The sequence below is a fragment of the Leptonychotes weddellii genome, chromosome 9 (genome assembly GCF_054177405.1).
Source record: "Leptonychotes weddellii isolate Sample4059 chromosome 9, ASM5417740v2, whole genome shotgun sequence".
NCBI lineage: Eukaryota > Metazoa > Chordata > Mammalia > Carnivora > Phocidae > Leptonychotes > Leptonychotes weddellii.
The window spans coordinates 95,557,094-95,583,211 of NC_138377.1; the positions used below are offsets into that span (position 1 = coordinate 95,557,094).

The following is a 26,118-nucleotide window of genomic DNA, read 5'->3' on the forward strand; positions in this document are numbered from 1 at the left end:
TTTCCATGGAAACCTCCAATACTTGTGTGCCGAGGACAAGTCATTTTCGGACAATTTTTCCAGACTACTTGTTAACAGTTATTGCTGTCCCAAAAGGTTGACAGCCTACATGATGGATATTTCATTTACTTGTCATCACTGTTTGAGTAATGGCGAGCAGTGTATTTCTGTGGTTTTAAGGAATATAGTCTCCTGAAAGACATTCGGCTTAGTATGTATTCCAGAGTGTGTGTCACACATGTTTATGCCATATGTATATAGGCTTCTACGTCCATAGAAGGAGAGGATCAGTTTCCTTTACAGTTTGGAAGCCCTTGGAGAGTGCGGTACACTTGTATCAGTCCATAGCTATCAAAAATCCACTTGATTTGTTTTTAGGACAAAGAGCCTTAGACTGTTAGTTTGTAATTCCCAAGATGATGTAGAATTACATAGCTCCCCTTTATTTCTAAAAACAAATAAAAAAAAAACCCCTTGATTTTGTGATAATTTTAATATGCATAAAGGCATTAGGAAGATGTATGTCTGTATCTTCTAAAAAAAGACTTTTTTGGAATGTCGGCAAATAGTGATTATCAAGGAAGAATTTCCAGAAAGGTGGCAGTTAGATAATATGTGTTTTAAATATAGAAATAGCAGGAACTAAAGGAGAGTTCTGCTCTGTGTGTGACAGTGCCTCAAAACACAAAATTGGTGGTTTTCATCATTGATATTTTTCCACCAAGAGCATCACTTTGTTGTTTGTCAAGTGTTAAAAGAAGTGAGGGCACAGAAGCCATCTCCAGGTTAGGTGGACGTATGTTCGCCACTTAGCAAATTAAGGAAAAATGGGTATCAGACCATAATACAACCTGGTGAATGAATTTGTGTTTATGAAGGAGCATGAAAGCTTTTTCATTTGGAACTTCATTTTTTGTGCCCAGAATTTTAAAATGAAATTTGCTCTATACTAACGTGTTTATAAAAGTGAAGTATAAAAGATGTTTGCTTAAAACTGACCTATCTTTTTATCATATTAATCCTGTCATCTTTGGATGGATCATATCTTGTTTGCTTGTTCCACAGTCTCTATGATTTAGATTTCCATTATCTGTACATTTTATACACAAATATGTATAATGTTTGATCTATTACCTGGCACATAGGCCCAAGCTAAATGTTAAGTGTTTTCATTTTGCTTTGCAAAACCCAGAGAAAAGAACAAGAGGCAATTTGAGAAATTTCCACTAAAAAGCTTTGTGTTATTTTTAATACATGTCATTTTCAAAATATTTCTAGAGATTAAATACTAAAATCTTAATCAACATTTTTACTTTTAAAGATAAATGACAGTGTGGAGGATAACATTATACTGGACTTTCAATCCTGAATATATCATTATAGTCATTTTTATGTACAAATAGGAAAAAGTATTCTCGAGGCTGATATGTGTATACCAGCAATTTACAAAAGTACTATGAATTAAACAACCCATAAGTGTCTGTTCCAGTATTCATACATTACTGAGTAATCTCTTTCTATAATCTCTTTGCAGTATTATTCCACAGTAATGGAACAGCAAGTAAATGGACAGTTAATAGAGCCTCTGCAGATATTTCCAAGAGGTAATGTTGAACAAATTCTAATCAACAATGATTATTTCAGTAAACTGTTTCATCAACAGTTATGTTTTCCAAAGGTTTAAATGCACATAACATGATGTTTAGCTCTTAATTTGAAAAAACAAAAGCAGTATTCCATGATTGTGGGGATTGCAGGCTACATTATAGCTATACCAGATAAAATATCTAATTTACTGGAGTAAATTAAACTAACTAGATTGTTTTTTGTTTTTGAAGTACGTACTTACATTCGCTTAAAGAACTCTTTGGGGGTCCACATGGTTTCTAAACCAAGGCAAATGAATGACTTTAATTTTGGATATTTATAAATTGTGACTCATGATGGTAGCCAAAGCTGCTGTTGAGGAGAAAGCTTTCAGCTGGTACAGAGGCGAAGATTTACTGCACGGTTTTAGGAGAGAATTGATAATGTTTGGTGCTTGGTTTTTGGAGGTGACATTTTCCAGATAATGGAAAATCTTCATAAATGGGAATTGTCAAGTCTCCAAAAATATTAGCTTATGGGTAAGTTTTGGTGAATCACGTAGTCAAATAATATTCCTTTTCCCTTTTAGGTGGGCAGAACTAGCATTGTATCAGATACGATTGATCAACTGTATATAAATGTTCCCTCAAAATTTGAAGATTAGTAAAAAAGAACAACTCAACCATTTAACATAAACCGTTAAGTCTTTCCCTCACTATACATTGCCACACTTGGAATTCATATTTTCTAACTGATGGAGCAGATAAGGAAATGTTGTAACTTGTCTAGAAATAACTTAATTGAAATCATTAAAAGTTAAACTTACCTTTGTTAACTGATACTGTACAAATAATCATGGTATGGGTTTTTCAATTAAACGGTTTAGACTTTCATTACCTGTAACTCTCTGAAGTTGAGTGGCTCAATTAACCAGTAGATTCTTATTTACACTAATCAAGTCTCCAAGGGCAGCTGACTCGGCTAGCCCACAAGAAGGTCTGGGTTCAAGAGTAATGCCTTTCTAGCATTAAGGTGGACAGTGGGATTGGGAGTACTTAGTACATTATTAATAATGTATCAAAGAGCTAAGTAGGTAAATAAAATTGGGCCATTGATAGTGTGTCTGAAACAAAAATTATGATTAATCCAATTTTGTTGTATCTGAAGACTAAAAACAAAATAGAAAAAGAAAAAAAGAAAAGCAAATGTTGCCATTTCTATACATTAGACCAATAACAAGGGATGCAGATCATTTCTTGTTATCTTCAGTGATGGGAGAGTTTGGGCAAGTTTCAAAATTGTTTCTCCACAAAGAATATTTTTTTTTTTACCAGCTGAAAATTTCCATTCATTGTTTCCCTACTTGACATTATAAGTCTGTTGTTGTAGCAAACTCTAATACAAGTGACCTGGAAAATTATAGTTATGATGCTGTGGGTTGTGGCCCTCCCCCCAATAAAAGATTTACTTTTCTTCATCCAAAAATTTTTTCCAATTTTGTCTTTTTTCTTTTATTTTCTGAGCAGTCCTTTGCAGTCTTCTTGTCCGTACCATTGTGCTGCCTCTCATGGGAGTAACGACCGGTTTTAGACATCTGCTCTGTGGGCATTAATATTGCTTTAACGTTATCATTTCTCATTCTCCTGATATTTCTGCCTATTGATTCCATTGTATAGATGAGAATATGCAGGTTCAGAGAGGTTAAGTAACTTCAGAGTCCACAACAGCCTATAAGTGGTTAGTATACACTTTGAATAAGAATTTTGTTTAAATTATAATTTGCTTAAAGTGGAAGGGCATATAAATGAAAATGTGCTTGGGGGTAGTCTGGAGGGGTTGGTAGAAGTGTAGAGGTATATTATAGGGAGAAGATACTTAAAAGAAGATGGTATGTGAGATGTGATCGTCACATGTAGTCCTAGAACAGACCTATTAGGCTCCAATAAATTATTAATAAAGTTCTTCCAAGCCAGATTTGAATTTTTTAAAATATGAGACTCAGCCCCCCCATCTCTATGGTTTCTTGGATGTTATTGTAAAACTATTTTTATTTTATTTATTCATTTTTAAAGATTTATTTATTTTAGAGGGAGGGAGAGAGTGAGAGAGAGTGGGAGTGTGCTTGTGCATGTGTGAATGGGGGGAGGGGCAGAGGGAGAGGAGCAGATGTGGGGCTTGATCTCACAACCCTGAGATCATGACCTGAGCAGAAATCAAGAGTCAGAATCTCAACTGACTGAACCACCCAGGCACTCCTGTATAACTCTTTTTAGTTTTTTGTAGTCTTGCTTTTTGTTTACTTATCTATATTTTATATACATAAATGAGATTATGCAAACTTATACAAGGATATAGATGTATTGGGCAGGTTGCCTGGGTTAATAGGTTGGTTAGAGGCTCCCAGACCTTAGTTTCTTTGGTCAGGTCCCCTGCTGAAAAGAATCTCTAGACTGAACAAGTGAGAAAGGTAGGAGAAAATGATTTTGTTCTAACATCAGATGTTCTCCTCATTCCAGGTAAGACATTTGCCTTGGATGGTAACTCCCAGCCCATGGCTTTGCTCTCTGTAGTTAAAAGATATGTTACGTATTAATAAGTATGAAAACTTACTAGCTTTATGTAACTTCTGGCTCCATAACTTTAGGAAATACGAGGTTACTGGGTTTTTTTTAATACTTTTTAGATTTCCAATCATAAAGGTTTGAGAAGCCAATTGAGTAATGAGGCAGATGTTAAGGTAAGAGGTAAGAGTTGATGCCTGTCTCTAATTCCTTGGTTAGCCACTTTCTTATTAAATGAAGTTTATGAATGTACTGGGTACTTAAGTGGAAATACTCTGAAGTGTTGTCTTAGGAAGTAATGGCCCCTCAAGGACCAGGCATCAAATGTATGTGACTTTGGTTTTGTTCAAAAAGTTAATTTCCATTTTACAGAAAGAAGATTTGGAGTCCTAATTTTAATGTATTTTAGGAAAAACAAAAGTTCTTTATTAAGGTTTAGAGGTATTTTCTAGGAAATAACAATAAATTTGAATATACTCAAAATATATAAAATTAAAGCAGCTGATATGCCTTGTAATTATTACCCACATCTTCTCATTATTAAACAGTTTTATTTCTTGTTGTCAGAAACAGAGGAAGAATACACGTACATCTGAGAGAGGAAAAAAAAGTCAAATATGTCCTTCCCCAAACAATCAATCACAATTACTTAACATACTATCTGTAGGGCACTGTAGTTTTCAGATGGAAGCAGCCTATAAAATGGGCAGGAAACATTTGTATTTTCAACATTTGATGAAGAAGCATTTGCTGAATTGGAAAAGTACTACCCTGTAACTCAGGGTGGTGTCAGGAAATTAATATTATTTTTCCTGGCACTGCTTTATCTTTAGACTTAAATATTAGAAGATGTCAAGATTTGCAAAAAATATAGTAAAATTAGTGATATCTCTGTATTTTAATAAATTTGACTACTTACTGCTGTGCAAACTGGTATTCAAACTTGAATATTCCAGTTTAGAATCTCTAACCATCTTTCTGGCATTAAAATACTCTTTTCCTACTACCCGCTCTCCCCCAAAAACCTAGATATTTTCAAAGTAGTTTAAGTGATAGCAGATATACAATGTAATAGAGTTGAGGAAAGATTGCAGAAATTTGAATTATGAAAGGAATCTAATCATTTTAGCTCTGTTAACTTGATTTTTATATGTTTTAAGCAGAAATTGGAATTTATATGAGGTAGTGTCAGAAAGCTCTTTGCATTTATAAATGCTCACTCCTGCAAGTTAAAAACCCTGGTTCATAATTCCCACTTTGGGTCTTGGGAGCCACTTTTCAATCATTTCTCTCTGCTAATTTTGGTGTCACCCTCATTTCTTTTTAAACGATTCATTTTGAGCAAATTTGTAAATGGCCCTGATGTGTTCTACAATTTAGTCAATTACTGTTTCAGCCTGCAAGCCTCCTGGGGAACGGAACATACATGGCCTGAAGGTACGAATTTCAATAATTGTTTCAGTAAAGTTAGATGGATTTGTAATGCTGTGTTCCACTTATTGAAATGTCAAATAAAACTGCACTTTCTCAAGCTCTGACAAGCGATTCTTTTTTTTTTTTTTTTTTTAAACAGGATGTGGAGGGGGATTCATCTGTAGTATTTGCTCAGTATATGTACATATTTGGATAGAAGGGTTTTGGTACCATATTTTTTTATTATTTGGAATTTTTTGTTGGTCTGTTTCTTCAGGATGATTTTAGGTACTGGTGTCCGCAACAATATATTTGGATGAAAATATAGACTACATTTCAGTGATTAAGCACATAAGCATATTGCACACAGAATACTCTCCTCTTCTTTTGACATATTTATGCCAGAAACATATCTATTTATCTACTTTTCATTGTTCTGTGTCTTTTGAATTCTGGATTTCTGCTTATAGCTTTACATTTGAAAGAAAAGCTATTGTATTTAGATTCAAGCATTTTATAATTAATTATTTGGACCTCGTTTTTCGGTGAATAAGAAACATTCTAGTGCTCTGTTTGGCTTTAGAGCTGGAAGGATATGAAAACTTGAGGTTCACCATTAACCTCTGTTTATTCTTAATGTTCTTTTTTGGACATATTGTTTTGTATACGAAACAAAACAAAACAGTGAATTGAATTCAGTTCTGGACAGTGAATTGAAATTTTCCCATTTAGCTCTCCTTTTTTCAATGCTGTTTAAGTATTTGAATAATGACAGGAAAAGTGTATTATGTAATATACGGGTTGTACAGTTCTGTAACCTATATACTGAATAGACTCCAACCGTGGGTCTATCTAGCAACAAGCTAATTAACCTTCATAGTGAAATGAGAAATTTGTGGCAAATTATAGGTTAATTGGAACTGTGTCCTCAGAATACAAGACTGATCGAGATTCTTTCTTTCCTTGTAGGTGAATACCCGGGCTGGACCCTCTCAACACGGCAGCCCAGCAGTCTCTAATTCACTTCCAAGCAATAGGTGAGGGCAAGCTAGTGAAGTGTGCCCGTAAGCGTGCTTCTCTATAGAGTGGGGGTGGGGAAGAGGCCTGTGGGATGACCCATCGTTTCTGTAAGACCAGGCGAATGTGTATGTGGCTGAGAAGAAATTTGACCAGTTGGGTAACCATAGCTATGTGTTGACTAGAGAGAAAAGGCCTCACTGAGGAAGAATGGAATGAGACATTTTAAACTATTAATGTTGGTCTGTGGAATGGGTATTCCTTCAGTCTCCAAATTATACAGAAAATTCAGTGCCTTTGACTTCAGTGCTTTTCATGCCTTGATCTGGTTCATAAATTGTATAATGCTCATTATTTTTTTCTTGCTTGCCCATCTTTTGGCACTACTGTTATCCCCTGACATGTTCACTGGAAAGAGGCAAGGGAAGAGTGAAGTAGGGAAATTTAGATTGACCCACCATGTTGCTCTTCTTATATCTTTGGTCATACCGAAGATTGAAGCTACTTATAGAAGGAAGATAATCTTCGTTAATTCATGCTAACGGTACCCCACACTGGCATGGGGTACTAAAGATTTGAGAGCCTTTTCAAAGTGTTCCTCTGACAAGCTTGAGAACTTACTTCCAGATTATCACATCCTCAGGTAGAAGGAGTGGCCTGCTTAAGCCGATAGCATTTTGGGTCATTTTGGTTATCCGTGAGGTTATTCAGCCAGTAAACATCACATGACTGTACGTGAAGATGACACTGTGGAGGTGATGCTCTGTGTGTGAGTATTCATGCTGGTGACTGAAAAGCCAGCACTGAGCCACTCTTCCATTCTGTGCCCAGGCTTTTCTGGGTTTAGGGCTGTAACCAGTATTGCCCTTTATTGACTGAGATGTAGTTTGGGTTTCTTCTCTTCCTTCCCTGCCCCTCCTTAACCCAGAGTCTTGGTTCTTTTGCCAGAGGGCTTTCCTGGAGGTAATTTAAAGTCTCTCCTTCTGACTCTCTTTTTACTCTCCTGTCTCCCCCCACAGAAGTCACTTCCTCGATTACTTTACTATAGGGTCAGTCTATCTACTCACCAGCTTTCCTGCTGTGAACACACGACTTTTAAAGTATGTCTCCTTCTTAAGCAATTTACTCTGTCTTAAAATACACTTAGCCTGGTTGTTCACCGGAGGCTCATCTGTCCTGTGGGCACGAGGGGTAGGTCTCTTAGTCCTCATTCTAGGGCTTGGCCCTGCCATGTGATACTTTGCAGCTTCTCTCTTCACGCTTGTTGGGCCTGTGAGCCATGCCCCACAGAGTGGAGGCACTGGGCTGGGGTCACTTGTTACACTCAGCTCAAGGAAGGCCCGGCATTTAATTTTTACCACTACTTTCAGAAAAGTTGTTACTCAGACAGACTCATCCTGAGCGCTTCTCTGGTATTTTAGGTCCCATTTCATCGTGGTTTAAAAGGAGGATAGAGGTGAAAAAAATGGTAAGGCAGAGAAGGGGCAAGGATAACTTTTCAGTTCTCTGAGATTTAGTTTTAATAGCATGAATAAATTAGTTTGGTTTTTAAAGAATTGCTGTGTATATTCACAGAGTATCATAAAATTTTTGGGTTGGATAGAAATTTGAAGACTGTCTGATCTAGTGGTTCTTAACCTTTTGTTGCAGCGTCTTTCCTTAGGGAAGTGACAGCCTGCCAGCTAGTGATGGTGGTTTCCTCCAGTAGTGACTTCTGTTATGGGAGGAGTTCAGTTTGAAAGAGACCTACCATAGATTTTAATATGCCACCCTAGGTTGGCCATGTTCTGTGTCCCATGTTGATAACTAATCAAAAGTATTTATTGAGTGCTACCTATTCAGTAGGTGCTGTTCTATGCACTAGAAATACAATGTGGTTCTTATCCTCTAGAGCTTGCTATCTAATGGACATACAGAAAAACAAAACAAAACAAACCAATATACAAACAATCACACTTTATAATTAGTGTTATGAGGGAAGCAAGCAGGTTTTGAAGGGAGAGAACACTGGGCAGGAATATGTTTAGATTTGGACAGCATGCTCAGGGAAGACTTCTTGGGAGGAGAGTGACATTCTGTCAAGGCCTGAAGCGTGGGAAGGGCCTAGCCATGTCAAGAGCCAGCGAAGGGCATTTCAGAGGAAGGGGAGAGCATCACGGAAGGCCCTGTGGTGGAAAAGGAGCTCAGCATGTTCATAAGTAGGCCAGTCTGGCTGGACCCCAGGGAAGGGTGCTGGTTTGGGGGGTGTGGAGAGAGGGGAGGAGACCATTGGAGTGACAGGAGAGAAGGAGGTAGACCAGTCAGATCGGCAGGGCCTTGTTGTTTGAGTTTTCCTCTTGGCGTATTGGCATTGGTGAACTATCAGATGGCTTTCAGGAGAGTGCCGTGGCCAGCTGTGTTTATAAAAGACCCTCTGCTGTGGGGAACGAGTCAGAGAAGCACCCATCTAATCCTGCTGTTTTGGTGCTTGATTCCCCACCCTTTGCCAAATGGTCATCCAGGCCCTTCGTGAATATCCCTTACAGCATGAATGCACTTTATTGGCCATGGCAGCCTGTCCATTTTCACAGAGCACTGTCTTAGAACACTCTTTGTCATGAGCTGAGATGGGTCTCCCTTTAGCGCCCACTCATAAAGATTTCATTTAGCCCTCAAGAACAGAGCTGTTCCTTCTTCTAGGTAGCTCTTCCCGTCGTCTTCCCTCCAAACGTACTTCTTGTAGATTTCCTGTCTTGGCAAATTCTCCCACACCCACCCAGTTGCTAACTTGCCAGGCATTCTTCACTGCTTCCTGGGCCTCCCTCAGCGCCACACCTGTCAGTCCCTACGTATGTCCTTCTGAGTCCCACTGGAGTCCATCCACTGGCGAGCTGCCCCAATGCTGCCGAGGCAGTTCAGGCTCTGTAGATGACTGTGGCAGTCACCTGCTGGTTTCCTCCCTCCAGTCTTGCCCTGTACAGTCTCTCCTCTACACTGCAGCCACAGCGATCTTGCTGACACGCATGCTGAGCCCAACATTACCCTTTACAGCTGCTCATTGCTCCTCAGAACCTTCAGGACAGCGTGCAACCTTGGCTGCAGGTGAGCAACAGCCTCTCACATGTAGGCCCCCTGCCCACTCTGCCCCTTCCTACCTGACGTTCTAGCTTTGCTGATGAATGCATGGTGCCCTCAGTGGATCATGTTTTCTCTTACTCCTGGCCCTTCCTGCTTTTCTTCCTTTTTTTTGTTCCCTCTTTCATCTCCAGTCTGGCCAGCCTTGGTCATCTTTGAGGAACCAAGCTGTTACCTTCTTCTGATGATTGCCCACCTCCTAGTCCATACCAGGTATCTACTCTATGAATTTCCCTAATCCCCTGGTGCCTGCTTTTACTGTGGCAGTTAGCACATTGTATTACAATCGCTTCTGTCCCCGATAGATTCTCTACTCTGAGGGCCGTGACTGTAGCATATTCATTATTGAATTCCCAATTCCCAGTGTGATGCTTGGCACATAGGAGATAGTCAGTAATGCTTGAATGAATGAGTGGGTGAACAAATTTATATTCCCTCTAAGTCTTGTCTCTGATTTAAATTCTCCCAACTCATTCAAGCCTCTCTGATACATTATTTCTTGTCCCCTCACCCGTTTCCTCTTCTTTAGATGTCTCAGTGTCTTCTTAAAGAAAAGTGTCATAGCAGATTTACAATAACATCACATTTAAATTTTAAAATGGTTTTTTGTTTTTTTTTATTTTTGGATAGCCCAAGTCGCTGTGACCGTTACAAATAAACAAAATATTGAATAAACTGAGGAACAAAGAAAATTGGTAGAATTTTTCTTTTCTTTTCTTTTTTTTTAAGTTTTTTATTTATTTATTTGAGAGAGAGAGCACAAGCAGGGTGAGGGGCAGAGGGAGAAGCAGACTCCCTGCTGAGTGGGGAGCCTGACGCAGGGCTCAATCCCAGAATTCTGGGATCATGACCTGAGCTGAAGGCAGACGCTTAACTGATTGAGCCAACCAGGCACCCCCAGAATTTTTCTTTTAATGAGACCAAGTGGTAGTCAGACGTTGGCATAATGAATGAAATCAGCATTCTCCTCGGTTACTCTCAAAGTATGAATCGGTCTTTGCCTTAGGTGGATGATTGTTTATTAGACTGAGCTTACTAAGCCACATGGTGTTGCTAAGCCATAATTACTGAATTCAAGTCCCACTGCCAAGTCAAGGCCTTTCCTAAATATTGTGGCTTTCTCCTTCTGTAAAATCAGGATGATTAAACTTTTCATCTATCTACCTCCAGTGTTAGGAAGATTGATGAAGCTGTATTAAGGAACCACACTTTGTTTCTTGGATGAAAGGTGTTTTGTAAATGCAATGAATCAAAATGTTATTATTTCAAGTTGTATGACGTTATGGGTATCTGTGGAGAAGTCTTGCCTGGGCATTGTTTGGTTATTTCTGTTTTTACAATAATTGTAACTGTTAAATTGGGAGTCATCTGTGGGAATACAAGGGTCTAAATGTTTCCAAGGAAAAAACTCTGTGTGTGTGTGTGTGTGTAAGAGAGACAGACTGAGGAGGTCTGAACCTAAGTTTCCTTAATAAATTATTCCCACAGGACTATAGTTACTGTGAGGATTAAATCAGGAAAATAAGTAATAGCATTTAGCACCATGCCTGGCACATGGTATCATCCAATAAATGATAGCTGCTATTATTATTTTCTTAACTGGACTGATTTTGGCAGTTTATTTTTTGATATGTGTTTCTACTTCAGTCTCATTCTACAAAATTCTTTTTTTTTTTTTTTTTAAGATTTCATTTATTTGAGAAAGAGAGAGAATGAGTTGGGGAGAGGGGCAGAGGGAGAGGGAGAAGCAGACTCCGTGCTAAGCAGGGACCCCTACATGGGGCTCTATCCCAGGACCCTGAGATCAGAACCCTAGCTGAAGGCAGCCGCTTAACTAACTGAGCCATCCAGGAGCCCCTTGTTCTACATAATTCTTAACTGCCACTTTAGTACATGAATTCTTCAACTTGGGAGGACATTATTTAAGTTTAGAATCCTGGGGTGCCTGGGTGGCTCAGTGGGTTAAGTGTCTGCCTTCGGCTCGGGCCATGATCCCGGAGTCCTGGGATCAAGCCCTGAGTCAGGCTCCCTCCTCAGCAAGGGGTCTGCTTCTCCCTCTGCCCCTCACCCTGCTCATGCTCTCTCTCTCTCTCTCTCTCTCGCTCTCAAATAAATAAATAAAATCTTAAAAAAAAAAAAGTTTAGAATCCTTGGTTGAGGGCATGTTTTATAAAATCTTTAGAAAGTAGGGACTGGGGCTCCATAGTTTGCATTTGACCATAGCAGGAGTTTAAGAAGTATTTAGAAAGAAGAATAATCATAACTTGAAATAGCAAGTATGGTCAAACTTGAAGTCTGAGATCTTTCTTGATTATAACTTACTAAAGGTACCAAATGCATGTGTGTGTATGTGTGCCTGTGACTGCTGTATGATAAATCACAACCAGAACCACGACCACCATTTACCGAACACTTAGCACAGGCCAAGTCACTGGGCTACGTTCAAGGATGGGAGGGGAAGGGAATATATAGAGGAGATCAAGATGTGGTCCATGTTCTTGGGGATCTCCCAGTCTTAGGGGTGGGTGTGGTGGGAAGAAAGGCATCTATACAGATCACTAATTAGGAGAGCTAATTTGGTAGATGGGTAGAGGGTTTGAGTAGATAAAGAATAGAGTTAACAAGCTTTAAATTTCCAATTAGAACATTGATGAGATGAGGTGCTATTTTGTACACCACTCTGCTAACTGGGTGGATATCTTCGGGTCTAACTCATTTTAAAGCTAGAAGGGCTTCAGAGCTTCCCCTGGCCACTTTTCCATAGGTGTTTACATAGCCATATATGTCCAGAGAAGAACATTTTCATATTTCTTAAATAACTGTGGAAGCCGGCTCTCCCACTTATAGAACAGAAAAGGAAAGAGAAGGCAGCTGAAATTTATTTAGTATCTACTATGTGCATGAGCTTTTTGTAATATTTAATTTTCTTGATTACCCTATAAAGTTGATATTTCCCCCATTTTACATTGCAGTTCAGAGAGGATGAGTAACGGACTTGTCCCAGTTCACACAGCTAGTGAGTCCCAGAATTGATTTCTGCTGCACATTTGCTTCTCAGCAAGCTGAATTATAACTCTTAACTGTAGTAAAAGATCAGGACTTAAACTATCTGTTTTATCTTTTGAAGTTCTCCTTTCTTGTTTCTGTAAACATCCAAAGAATGCATCATTAAGTACTTTGTATTTAGCAGATGACAGAGTCCACATAAAATAGCCACTGAAAGGCTACCCAAAGGCAGCAGGACTAATAGCCAAAAAAAGGTCACTGAAGTAATCCATAAGGTAGTCTGCTTCATGGTGACTGTAGGCTTCTTTGTTGCTTTAGGGTTTCAGGATTTTATTAATACCTTTTCCATCAGGCCAGTTACTTTGGAAAAAATTTTATATAGAAGGAAGGTTGTAAAGAGTGTAGTCCATGTCTACACCTAAAACAAAGGCATATTTTAGTGCAAAATTCTGAATGGTGTTCCAAGGTGTCCATGATCTTGCCATTAAAAATCATGTCTTCCCTTTTCAGCTTAAAGAAGTCTTCTGCTGAACTGAAAAAAATATTAGCCAATGGCCAGGTAGGTGTCATTACATATTAAGATTTTCACGTAGCAGTAACTTGTTGCTGTCCAGTTTTTGTATCCATAAACTTAATAAACAGATAAAGAGCCCGCGAACGTGTCCCTGTCATAAATGAATTACAGTGGCTTAATTTGATTGGCAGAACAATTTGCAGCACGTTTTTCAAACTGTGCTAATGGGTTTCACTCCCAGCAGATTGAAGTACCAGGCACACACCCTGCTGCCATCTCAGTCTAAAAAAAGTTAATCAGTTCTGAACAAGTGTGTCAACCCATGGGTTGTCGAAATGGCCCTGCTTCGGGAGGTGTCTGCTGCTTTCATTATCTTTGAGGAGAAGAGGAAAAACTGTTCCTTTCTTACCTCGGCTCCTTCTTTTGTCCCGAAAGGAACGCTGGCTTTTTAGGGAAACAGAGTAACAGCCGACCTTTGGCATTTAAAATTCCTTGGCTTGAGAAGCCCTTGGTTTGGTTTGCCCGGTCAACTGGCCCTCTAAAGCCAAATGACCTACCCCAGCCAGAGAGGGACAGACGGGACTGCAGGCCACGTATTTCTCACTAATTTTGATTCAAGTAAATGGACACATCTGAAATAGTATAGTGCTTTTAAACATACACTGGCAAATTAAGCTACCTACAGGGTCCTTGATTCTTCAATAGCAACATAAATGCGTTTTAATGTTTGTTATAGAGGAAGCCCTTTGATAGCCTTGGAGGCAGGCGCCTGTCCGTTGCGATCAAGCCTGCCTATTAGGCTCTATTGACTGAGACATCTGTGTCACTGCAAATAAAAGACTCTTATTGATTTTCTTAACTGCTGTTCACTTCCCGTCCATGTTTCGAAGGCTGAAATCTTAATTATCTCAGATGCTTATTCAGTGCCTTCACACGCTGACCTCTCCAAGGCTCATTGGCATTTCATGAATCAAGTACTTGTAGCGGAGCCCATCAAGAAGACAAAGCTGGGTCCTTGTGCTTGTCCTTTAATATCACCTGTAACTTTGTGGCCTAATAGATGTGCATGCCTTACAGTGGTGACTGGTGGGTAGTGCTTCTTGAAGCCCTGCTTCTTTAGCACACAGTCGCTTGAATACAGTTGGAAAAAATAAGTTGATCTGGTTCTGACATCTGATCGTCATCCAGAGTGTGTGAATTCTAGTCCTTAGATATTCTGTTTGTAGCTAATGAGAACCTGGTATTGTATGTGTAATCTTGACGGCCTCAAAATTTTAGAGAGTGTTTACCTAATACTTTTGACTTTAAGCAGCCAGAGGTTTCTTTGGATTGAGGTCCACAAATGCCCCTAGTGCCCCGAACGTGTTCAGAGCCAGTATGAGACAAAACCTGACGAAAAGCAGAAACATTGAGCCTGGGATGTTTATGTCTCTTCAGCATGTTTGCATTCTAGTTACTAATTGTAACTTATGTATGAGTCACTTGCTTTCTTTAGCTGGAAAATATATTTCAAAATTGACATAAATTAAGAAGCTTTAACTACATTTGTTCAGCCCAGGCAATGGAAAATAACCTGTCATAGATTCCTCTTTCAAAGATGAAAAACAGTTTATTTCTAGTGCAAAAAAATAAGCGTTCTGAAATGTTCCTAATGTTTTGACAACAGACCTAGTACCACAAATATCGTAGTGGTCTCAGTTATGAGGTTCTCGGTGGTGGAAGATTGTCACAACAATGATTTTTGACACTTAAAGATAGTTTATTGTTTTCCCTTGGGAATGGGATAACCCCTATGTTAAACAGTGTGACATTTTCTTTCTGTCAAGGAGCAGCCTTCATTGTATTTACTTTCATTCACAAGAACAAACAAAACAGAAAAACCCACCTTTGGAAGTCCTCATAATACCTCCTCCTTGTACTAATTTCTCAGTTCCGTGGTGCTATAGGGTAACTAAAGAGTGAGCAAGATCACTCTGCAGTGAGGTAATGTGCACAGCTGTGGTGTCAAATTTCTGGGCTGAACACGGACACCACTTGATATGGAAGATGTAAGTCACATTTAACGATACTTTAACACTTGAGCATAGTTTTTTATTTTAGTGGTTTATGCTCTCAAGCATTAATAATGATTTGCCTTTCCACTATCCTCCACTTAGATTTAATAAGGAATTCGTATTAATCATTAAAAGAAAGGGACATGATTCTTCAAGATAATCAAATATTGACAGGTTAGAAATAGCTTTCTGCCTGGGTTCATTGATATAGGTTATGTGATATAAATATTTATTTCTTTTCTGTCACTCAGAGTAAATGCCACCAATTGATTCAGCATTGATATAGTGTCAACAGTTCATAAGAAACATTTGACTGGCTTGTGTTTTCCGATTAGTCTCTGCTCTATAAAGTGGGATTTACTAAATCTCTCCAATTGTCTGCTCATTGAGTGTGACTGCTTTCTGAAACCATTATTGCTTCGATTTGTGAAGCAAAGGTCTAGTGATAGGACTAGTTTCTGTCAGACCTTTCCATATAAAATAAGGATTAATTGAGCATTTTTATTTTAATGATTTATAAGCGATAGGTACTGATTCTTCTTAACAAAGGCAGGCAGTAAACAAAGAATATTTTCTTTGCTGATCCATAATTGAATTCCATTTCATTTTTCCCATTAATTTCATTACTATTATATTAAATCAAGCACGTTTTAAAGTTTAACATTTAGTCCTTGGAATGGAGACATTGTTTTCTTTTACCACTTAATGATGGAAGATTCCTTTTTTTCTAGCTTAAAAAAAGCCAAATCATAAGCTATTTTAGGCATGTTTCATTGAGAGCTATAAATCAGTGCCACTGGTGTGTTTTTGTGATGTGTTTTTCCCACTTCAGTTTTAGTACAGTATCATCTCCTTAACATTGGCCCTTGATTTGAAACTGATTAGAAATGGCCCAGTGGGTCAATTTAAAGGATTAAAAAAGTACACAGTTACTCCAAGGATGAATGACTTTGACCTTTGCATCTCTGAAGTTGTTTTCCCTCTTTTTGTGTTTTAGATTTTGTAACACTGTTTTCCTATTCCCGATAAATCAAGTATTAAATGTACTGAGAAGCCACAGATCCTAGAACTAATTCTGATCCTGCTGCATGTTTGGTTATTTTGAGAACTTCAGATGCCTTTAGGAAAACTTTTTGTGGTCCAAAAAAAAAGGAGGAGGAGGAAAAATAGGAATTCTACTGTAAAATTAGCTTTAAAAGCTGTATTAAGATCACTATATAAAACTCTTAGATTCTTATGGTTCATCTTCCATCCCATATGAAGACTAAAACATAAATGAGACTGTATGGAAATCCACACTGCATGACCCTCTCCCCTACCTACCCACATGGACATGACCCGTGGGTTGTCCTGTCTAGTCCATGTTTCTTTCCCAGCCCCTGACTCTCCTTCAGCAGGAGCAGAGCCCCAGTGCCTGTCATTTCTCCCAGGTCATTTGCTGTCTTTCATTTGACATGTAATTGTAACTCTAATGGCTTTTTCTTTTTCTTCTCTGACATCTAATATTCTGCCTTTTATTTGCTTTTTTTTTTTTTTAAGATTTTATTTATTTGACAGAGAGACACAGTGAGAGAGGGAACACAAGCAGGGGGAGTGGGAGAGGGAGAAGCAGGCTCCTGGCTGAGCAAGGAGCCCGATGCAGGGCTCGATCCCAGGACCCTGGGATCATGACCTGAGCCGAAGGCAGATGCTTAACAACTGAGCCACCCAGGCGCCCCTTATTTGTTTTTTTTTTTTTTTTTAGTCAAAACAAGGAAATAGCTATATTTAAAAATAATTCAGTATCTCTATTGAATAAAAATGTTATTGCACCTCTTTTCTCTATAAAGAGCTATGTGATCTTTGAAACATTTCTCTTTTTAAAAACAAAAACCGCAGCTAATGAAATTGCTTTTAACTTGTTAGTGCCCTTCCGTTGGTTATTTTCCTTCCTGTGGGCCAGTGAGCCTGATGGGAGAGAATGTCCCTCCATACTTAGCCAGAACATCAGCTGCTAAGATACGGCACTGAGCAGAGAATACTGAAGGACTGAGTTCTAACCTTGACTAGTTGTTACTGACTAGTTTTGTGACCTAGTTGGGCTGTGCATTTGAAATGCTGTACAGTTCTGTGATTTTTGTGATACTTGATCCCAACTGTAATATTTAAATATTGTATGCTGTAGGCATATAAATCCCACTTTTGTATCAAAATGAACACTCTGTGCTTCATTTAGAAAAGTTGAATTAATATGCTTATCTAAAGAAAAAAGGCAACAATGTTTTCACCTGTTAGTTGATCCTGTTAGTGATTTTTTCATAGTTAAAATCAATTAAAGTAACCCATTTTGATTGGAGATTTGAGATTCTCAAAAGGTTGGTTGTAATCCATTCAAGAGCTTGGCTCTGATGGTTTTCCTTTTAAATGTTTTTTTACGTGAATAATATTTGCATACTATATAAAAATTAGAAAATCCAAATGAGCAAAAAGGAAAAGAATCTGATTTTTTTAATATAAAAATCTATCAGTCACTTCATAGGCCAGACAAAGGTCTATAAAACTTTAAAACATTGTAGAAACACTTTAACTCCCTTTTTATGGATACTGTCTTTTTAAGTGAGATGGTTTTAGAATTTTCACTCCAAAACCACTTTTATCTTTATGAGGCTCTTACAGTCTTATTGTCTGAGGGAGTCCAAATTTCTATCCTTGAATTCGCTTACCCAGTGCTTAGCATATGCACATGGATGTGCTCGCGCGTGCACACACACACACACAGACACACAATATACAACCTCTCTCAACCTGTTCCCTGTTGGATGCCTACCACTCCTGGTCAGGTTGGAATGCTGGGGATGTGGGGTGGATGGCTGCTGCACTTCTCAACCTCCTGGGTATTAGAGGTAAAAAAAAAAACAAAAAACTACAATGTCAGGATTATAATGGTTGAAGCTGCTCAGAGACATGCCATACCTAGTCCTTTGCCTTCTCTTTCTCCAACTTCCTGCAAAGGCCTAGGTCCATCCCAGTGTGCTATTGGAATGTGTAATAACAATATGTCTCGGCGTGTCTATTTTTCTGAGAGGAAACTACTGGTTCTTTTATCTGGAAGGCCCTGATGGTGTGGTGGAAGGGGTGCAGTCTCAGAGTGTGGTCCTTCTAGAGCCTCAATCCTATATATACTCTTTGAGGTTTGTTCTCCTAGAAATTTACTTTGGGCCCTAATAAGGGTGCAGCTTGTTAGGCAAGCTAATGGTACAAATGAGGTTTAGAGTGCTGTTCAGACTGCCTTGAGAAATGCTTTGAAGGAATTAGCCTATTCGTACTGGCAAATGGATACTGCAATTTACATGTGTGTCCTTCATACCCATCAATCCAAGTAAACCCAGTAACAGCTCTGCTACCTTAGCATCTCAAGTTATTTCGTATGCTGCTCTTCTTCCTGCTGTTTTAAAATTTATTATTTGGTCCAGAGTAATGAAGTTTTCTTTTCTTCATGCTCCATCTTTTATATAGGTTAAAATATGGTTTCTTTTTTCTGCATTAGTAATATAAAGGTAATGAAGAACAAAATTTCCCTCAAAGAGGAAAATAGTTGCCAGTTTTTCTGACTTGTCTATCATTTTACCTCTGACCCTAAATACAGTAATTAGCTGATTGCAAATTGCATCAATCAGGTTGTACTACAATTAAATTGGGTGTTGAATTGGCCTTTACACATTAATCTGTCAATATTCTTTTAGGGCTTGGCAGAACGGCTTGGAAAGGAAGCTGTTTCTGGTACCTGCGCTGTACTCCTAATTATCACAGCTCTCTGAAGCTTCAACCTCAGAAATGTATAGAAGAAAAATATTTCCCTTGATAAATGGAGGCTTGCTTTATTCAATTGGTGGATGTTTAGAGCAAAATATTTAAAGCTTTACTATAATGGTGTGAAAGCAAACTATTTTTTTCCAGGTGATATTGAATTAAAAACTCCATCCATTTTCTGCCCATGCAAGGCAGTGCAATTCCCTGGAAATTGATTTTTTTTTTCCCACGGCTTACTATGGCTTTTCCCAAGCTTTAGCTATATGGAAAATAACACTTTTATTGAATCCATTTAGTGAATAAAGTTGGCAGTTAATTTTTAAGCAACTGGACCAGTGTGTAGAAAATTACTGAATGCATCAAATGTAATCTGACTGGTCTTAAAGTCATTTGATAAATAATTTAGGGAGTTCTTTAAAACTCTAAAACATTATTTTGTGGGCACTAAAATAATTGACTCCTATTCATGATACAAACGAGAGTAGTATTTGTGGTGTAATAGTTTTACAGAACCGGGGAAAATGTGCATGCTGTTTAACATATTAAATTATGAAAATGACTTTAGTTTATAGGAATCACATGCTTATATGTTTTCCCTTTATGCATTACGATATTTGTGTGTGCATTTGAAAGTGCACTCATTTGGCACTTTTCCATCAGCATAATATTATTTCTACCCAGTTACCGCTGTATACTAATTTACTGTTTCCAAAGAAAAGCTGTATCTCCTTTAGGAAAATCATTAACATTATTCAGTTAGTTTGTTTAATGTTAGCTATGGGGTCACCTGACTGATTTATTTACAGATTGTGCATTAGATTACCGGGCGTGTGTGTGTGTGTGTGTGTGTGTTGTCTTCCCAAGTTTGACTTTGGTTATGTGCAGTGCTATTTGGCATTGGTTATGTGTAGTACTGGAGACTGTGTTCTTATCAGTATCTCTGACCTGACCCTTTTGAGCTATGTTATATCATTCCATTTTGACACCTTTTATCAAACTTTAATGAAATGACCCAGGCAAACAAATTGTCATTAAACTTTCCATCACTTTGTCCCTTGGTATCGTCTTTTATAAATTGGACAGCAAATGTTGTATTGATCTTCTCGTTCTTGCAGCTGAACTTGAAATGACCCAGACTGCTTGTTGTTTATGGCCCAGAGTTGCTTTTCCTTGACATTTCCATCCACAGCATGACACCCTTTTTGTTTTTCTTCCTTTCTCGTGGAGATGAATGAACAAGACATACGGTATCGAGACACTCTTGGCCATGGCAACGGAGGCACAGTCTACAAGTGAGTAGTCGATTTCATTTAAACTTTCTATCCACTTTAGCCAAATGTGAGTACTCAAGTTCTCCGTGGCAAAGATTTTTAAATGACCAGCACTTAGATTTTATTTCCACTTTTGACTCCAAAATTCTGCAAGGCATCTATTTTCTCAGGAATTGCTTGGAAAAGTGCATTTATATTGCCTTTTTAATATTTCTGCGTCTGCATCTCTCCTGGGTGAGCAGTTAATAGTCCACCATTAGCAAGCGTACCTTTAACTGGCCTGAAGTTTAATGCATTTTTTTCCTTCACTCTTTCACACCATTTTTTTTTTTTAAACTTGCTGGCACCCTGTGCTAGTACCCTGCCCTTTTACAGCTGCGCCCAGTGGAAGACAGCCCTTATAGATACCATTGCTTTGCCCTGTGTTGACACCATAAGTTATTAACAAGCCTTCTTCCTCTTGTATTTCCTTCTCTCCTCACCCGAGTCCCCTGAGAGAATTTCTACACATTGATGAATATGTTAAGTTATAAAATTCTCCCAAATTCCAGTAGCAGTGATCTTACCCTAAAGGAGTGTTCATTTTCATATTAAAAAATGGTAACCGTAAAAAATAGTTCTCTCGACAGGGAAGTCTTTCTCATGCAGTAGTGCAAAGTTTAAACTACATAATGTAATATCTGGTACTTAATAGTCTGCAATGGTGTATGAAAAATATTCCACTAGGAATTAAAAAATCCATACTCTGTAAGAAAGCCCTGAGGGAATAATAAAGCTTTCCTCCAGAGAGCTGTTTTCCACATATACACTAACTCTGCATCACATTATGATTGTGTTTTTACCTTAGATGTTTTAATTTTGATATTAATACATATCTTCAAAGTTGTGAAACAATTTATAATTGGTTACTAATGTTCTTAGAAGTTTAAGTGTTTGCTAACCACATGACTATAGATAAAAATTGCCCTATTGCCCTGTGACCATGAAGGGTCACATCCTAAAATCCCAGAACATCTTCCACACACAGATGCAGGCTTGGCATAGAATTAGGTTTCTCGGGGTTAGAAGCTTCTTCTCAGTCAGCTGACCCATTCACCCACTCAGGGCTTCAGTCTTCTCTGCAGGTAGAGCCAGGATGTGAGTCTGTTCTCCTGAGTCTAGTCCTTTAAGAACTTACGTTCAGGGGTGCCTGGGTGGCTCAGTCGTTAAGTGTCTGCCTTCGGCTCGGGTTGTGATCCCAGGGTCCTGGGATCGAGCCCTGCATCGGGCTCCCTGCTCCATGGGAAGCCTGCTTCTCCCTCTCCCACTTCCCCTGTTTGTGTTCCCTCTCTCGTGTCTGGGTACTGTGAGTAGTTGGTCTTAAAGTTAAGTGTTTCCACTGTGATAATTCAGAGAATTAAATAACAGCATATTGCTTACATATTCCTTAGGCCATGCCCTTAAAATGTTCTTATGCCTAATACATCGGATGGGTTTGAGTCACTCTTGTCTTTCCCTGGATATACTAGCATTCCTTCCCAAGCAGTGCCAGTACTGCATAAAAAACATTTCTTCATCTTACTCTTCTCCTTCTTACTCTTATCTGACTTGAATTTTTACCCTGTTCTGAAGGTTCTTGGGTTCAGGTGCCCTTTGAAAGGAAAGAAGAAGGAACCTGCATACTCTGATTTGCAATTTCTCTTGAGTTCCCTGTGAGGGAGCAATTTTCAAAGCCTCAACCTTGCTTTTACTAATGCTTTTATGCTTATAGCCAGATATAATAAAACAGGAAAGATTTCTAGCAACTCTTCAACTCTCTGGATTCCTTTTATTGACTTCAGATGGAATCCAAAATCATTTCTTTAGACGCCTAGCCGATTCATGTGTTCTGTTTAACCAGATGTTTAACTCTCAAGCATGTTCATATTTTTAAATTGAAGTCCTTTTGTGAATTTACTGTCCTGGTTTATTCTAGCAGGGGGGAAACATAAGACCACCAAACTCCAGCAGATGATTTTTATTAGAAATAATATCCCAGATGTTAAGATTTTAATCTTTTCTTTTAAAACGTAGGTTAATAACAAAAAGGGGAGGTTGCAGAGAAATAGAAATAGCATGCCCATCTACCAAGGAAAAATTACAGCATAAAATCATGTTAATGTTTTTTCTGTTTGTCTTTTTAAAGGTTTATTTATTTTAGAGAGAGAGAGCAGGGGGGGGTGGGGTAGAGGGAGAGGGAGAGAGAGTCTTAAGCGGACTCTGAAAAAAAAAAAAAAAGCAGTCTCTGCGCTGAGTGTGGAGCCCGATGTAGGGCTCAATCTCACGACCCTGAAATCATGACGTGAGCCCAAACCAAGAGTCAGACACTTAACCGACTGCACCACCCAGGCGCCCTAGATCATGTTAATGTTTTATTATTTGTTTAATTATGGTGAGAAACATTTAACATAAAATTTAGTATCTTCACTATTTTTAAGCCTTCAGTTCAGTGGCATTAGGCACATTCATACTGTTATGCAACCTTCAACACCGTCCATCTCCAGAACTCTTTTCATCTTGCAAATCTGAAACCTGTGCCCATTAAACAGTAACTCCCTGTTTGCCTTGTTCTTGTTTTTAGCTAAGAAGCATGGCTAGAAGTTCTCCTTTCATCAGGGCCACATTATCTTACACATCTTTAGCACAAGTTCTTTAACTGCTGGAATGCTGTGTTAACATGCAACTTATCCTGATCTCATTTATCTACCATTGCTAGTGCTCAGTATGATTGTTGGAAGAGTTTTAACTTTTTATTTTTTAAAAAAAGATTTATTTATTTGAGAGAAAGAGTGTGCATGTGTGCTCACACACAAGCAGGGGGAGGGGCAGAGAGAGAGGGACAGAGAGTATCCCTAAGCAGACTCTCCACTGAGCGCTGAGCCCAACCTGGGGCTCGATCCCACCACTCTGAGATCTTGACCTGAACTGAATTCAAGAGTTGGACACTCAACTGACTGAGCAACCCAGGTGCCCTGCATGTTGTAAGATTTAATATGTTTTTGACAGTGGTTGTTTTTAGAGGGTGAGTGGCAGTAACATGATCATTTTAGGGCTTTATTTTACATAGTATATTTCTTATACAAAGAAGACATTTCATTGATCTTATTGTTTAGGTGATTCTTAAAAGGAGAGAACGTAAAGATAACCAAATTGCATAACCACTTGTCATTCATATTGGTCTCCATTTCTGCCTGGGCTTCGGTTATATTGTTCTTATATCCGTGGCTTTTAGTTCAGCACACTCAAAAAAAATGGTATAATCATCAAGAAATGAGAATCCACTTTACTAAAGTCTCTATAAAACTGTCTGATGTGTTATGATTGACTTTATCCTACACTAAGTTTATTTACCTTAATGGTGTTGACTATAAAAATTGTGATTTTTTTCAAACAAAATGATTACATTATAGGCTATGCTACATAAACTAGATGAAGAAAATATTGGAAAATCCACTCATTGGTAACAAAAATGCCTGATGGGCCTATTTAATTTTTTTCTTATAAAGTATAATAAAGCTAATAAATGCAAAGCAAAAGTTTAATATTTCTTTCTTATTTGCTTTACTTGATGGGATGTTGTGAATTTCAAGGGATAGGACATCATGTGTAACTGCAATGTATATTATTTAATAGTTGATCACATTTTTGCCCTTTAAGCCTGGATATCCCCCCAGTTATACAGTATGAAATTCTGGGCCCAAACAGTTAAACCAAGTGGTATTGTGGATGCTGTGCATAGTCCCCTGCTGAGTTATTCTCTGTATTATGATAATGACCTAGGCAGGTAATTTTAAGTTGGTATTTCTTGGATTACTAATTTGGGCGAAATGGATTATAAAGGAAATACTTTAGACTAAAGTAGACCTTATGCCTAGGAAGAAGAATAATTTAGGAAAAGAAAATGAGTGCACTTTCATTATTGCTCCATTTCCCAAAATGCTTCATGTTGCTCCAAAAAAAAACCCAAATTCAGGAAACACACATATTCTGTCCCCCTCTAAGAGATTCACAGTGAATTTCAGAAACCTTGAGAAAGTAGAGAACAATATGTGTTATGGTTAAGTGTATCCTGCATCTACCTCTAGCTGTGTGACCTGGGGAAAGTTACATAATGTCTTCTGCCTCAGTTTGCCCATGTGTAAAATGGAGATAATATCTCATAAGGTTGTTGTGAGGTTAAATGAGATGTTGCATAGAAAAGGCACAGCACTATGACTGCCTAACTAAATGTTAGCTACTCTTAATGGTAGTACTAATAATAGAAAAATCATTAAGCCCTGTGTCCCCTATACTTACTTGACCACGGGGCTCTTTTTTTTTTTTTTTTGAGGAACATCTACAAACATCTCACAGATGTTGAACTGTGTTAGAGTTGTGTTTAACTAACTTTAAGAAATTCTGTATTATATTATGATACTTAGTATACTTCTATGTTTCCTGCTGTTTACTAGTTGTGTCATGAATATGATTTATTGTATCTTACATATAGTGATTTTTTAGAAGTTCCAGAGTATTTTTCTCTTTTATCATAGTTTATTTTCAGATTGTTCTAGGACACCTGGTAAAATGTTAAGCCCATTTTAACACTGGAAACAGCTAGGACTCACAGTCATGTGGCCACTCAGTGGCAAAGCCAGAATTCTAGCGTCTCTCCTCTTCTCTCTGCATTTTTCCCCCAGGCGGTGTTGTTTCTCAAGGTCAAGCAGAGTCCATTGTGTTTCCTTGTATTTTCTAGTGTACTCAGCCCAGTCCTAAGGATAGAATAAGATGCTTTATACATGTTGGCTGAAATGAGAATGAGGCAAGTGGGTTTTTTTTTCCCAAGCAGGTTTTAGTAGGGCTCTTTAATTGGATTCTCCCCATATCTAGCTAGGTTTAGAGCCTGCATAATTGTTTTAGAACATTCACCTAGACGAATAGGAATTTCTAAACTAAGGGCATGTATTTGAATGATTAATTTTCTTTCAGGTGTTAAAACTGAGTACTTAGTATCCATTAACCCAACATACTAGTTATTGTCCTCTTTTTTTGGATAGTATGTCACATTGAAATGAAAGTAATTAACAGGCCCACTTACTTTGGAAACATTCTGTGATAATGAAGGCCAGTCACTCAGGTTCTTTGCTCCCTGGGGGCATTGTTAGATGGAGTTGCTTAAGCTCTGGGTCCAGAAATAAAGTAATATTTAACTCTTAGGACTTAAGTCATGCTAATAAGTCAGTTAGCCAATAAGTATGTAAGGATCATCTTTTATTTTTTTCTTTAATGCAAATTAGTCAGCCTAAGACTCAGATTGTCAGCTTTTTGGTCATGTATTCTAGTGTGTAAGTGTTTGAAAGCAGTAATGGATTTTCTGCCTCCAGTTCCTTCCTACAGTACATTAACGGTCAAACCTGGATTTGGGGTAGGATTTTCTCAGTGATATAATGCATAGCTTAAATGCTGCCGACATGGTGTTTTGAAGATTGGATATAAACCATTATTTAAGAATTAATTTGACTCATCCAGAGACAACAAGAAGAGGGACGGGATAATAATTCTCAAAGGGTTGGTCTCTCCTTCTCTCTTTTGTCTTATCCATTTTATGAGATATTTGTTGGGCAGAAGGGTGAGAATGGTCCTTGGAGAGAGTGACTGAGATCACATGAACTATTAAGTTGTATTCTGCCCTTGTAATACGGTTGTAGAGTCCAAATAAAACATTGCATTTGTGGTTTTGGAGCTGGAATTATATCAACTCATTACAGTAACATGAGGTATTTAATGAAAATTAG

The 26,118-nt window shown here is 38.2% G+C and overlaps 1 protein-coding gene across 1 annotated transcript in view; it reads left to right on the forward strand.

Annotated features, from left to right (window-relative positions):
- MAP2K5 (mitogen-activated protein kinase kinase 5) overlaps positions 1-26,118 on the forward strand; it is a 234,025-nt gene that overhangs the window by 34,844 nt on the left and 173,063 nt on the right. Inside the window, exons 4-8 of the mRNA XM_081831876.1 lie at positions 1,535-1,604; positions 5,545-5,585; positions 6,531-6,598; positions 13,209-13,257; positions 20,283-20,347. Coding sequence (XP_081688002.1) covers positions 1,535-1,604; positions 5,545-5,585; positions 6,531-6,598; positions 13,209-13,257; positions 20,283-20,347 — 293 coding nt within the window. The remainder of the gene's footprint in view (positions 1-1,534; positions 1,605-5,544; positions 5,586-6,530; positions 6,599-13,208; positions 13,258-20,282; positions 20,348-26,118) is intronic.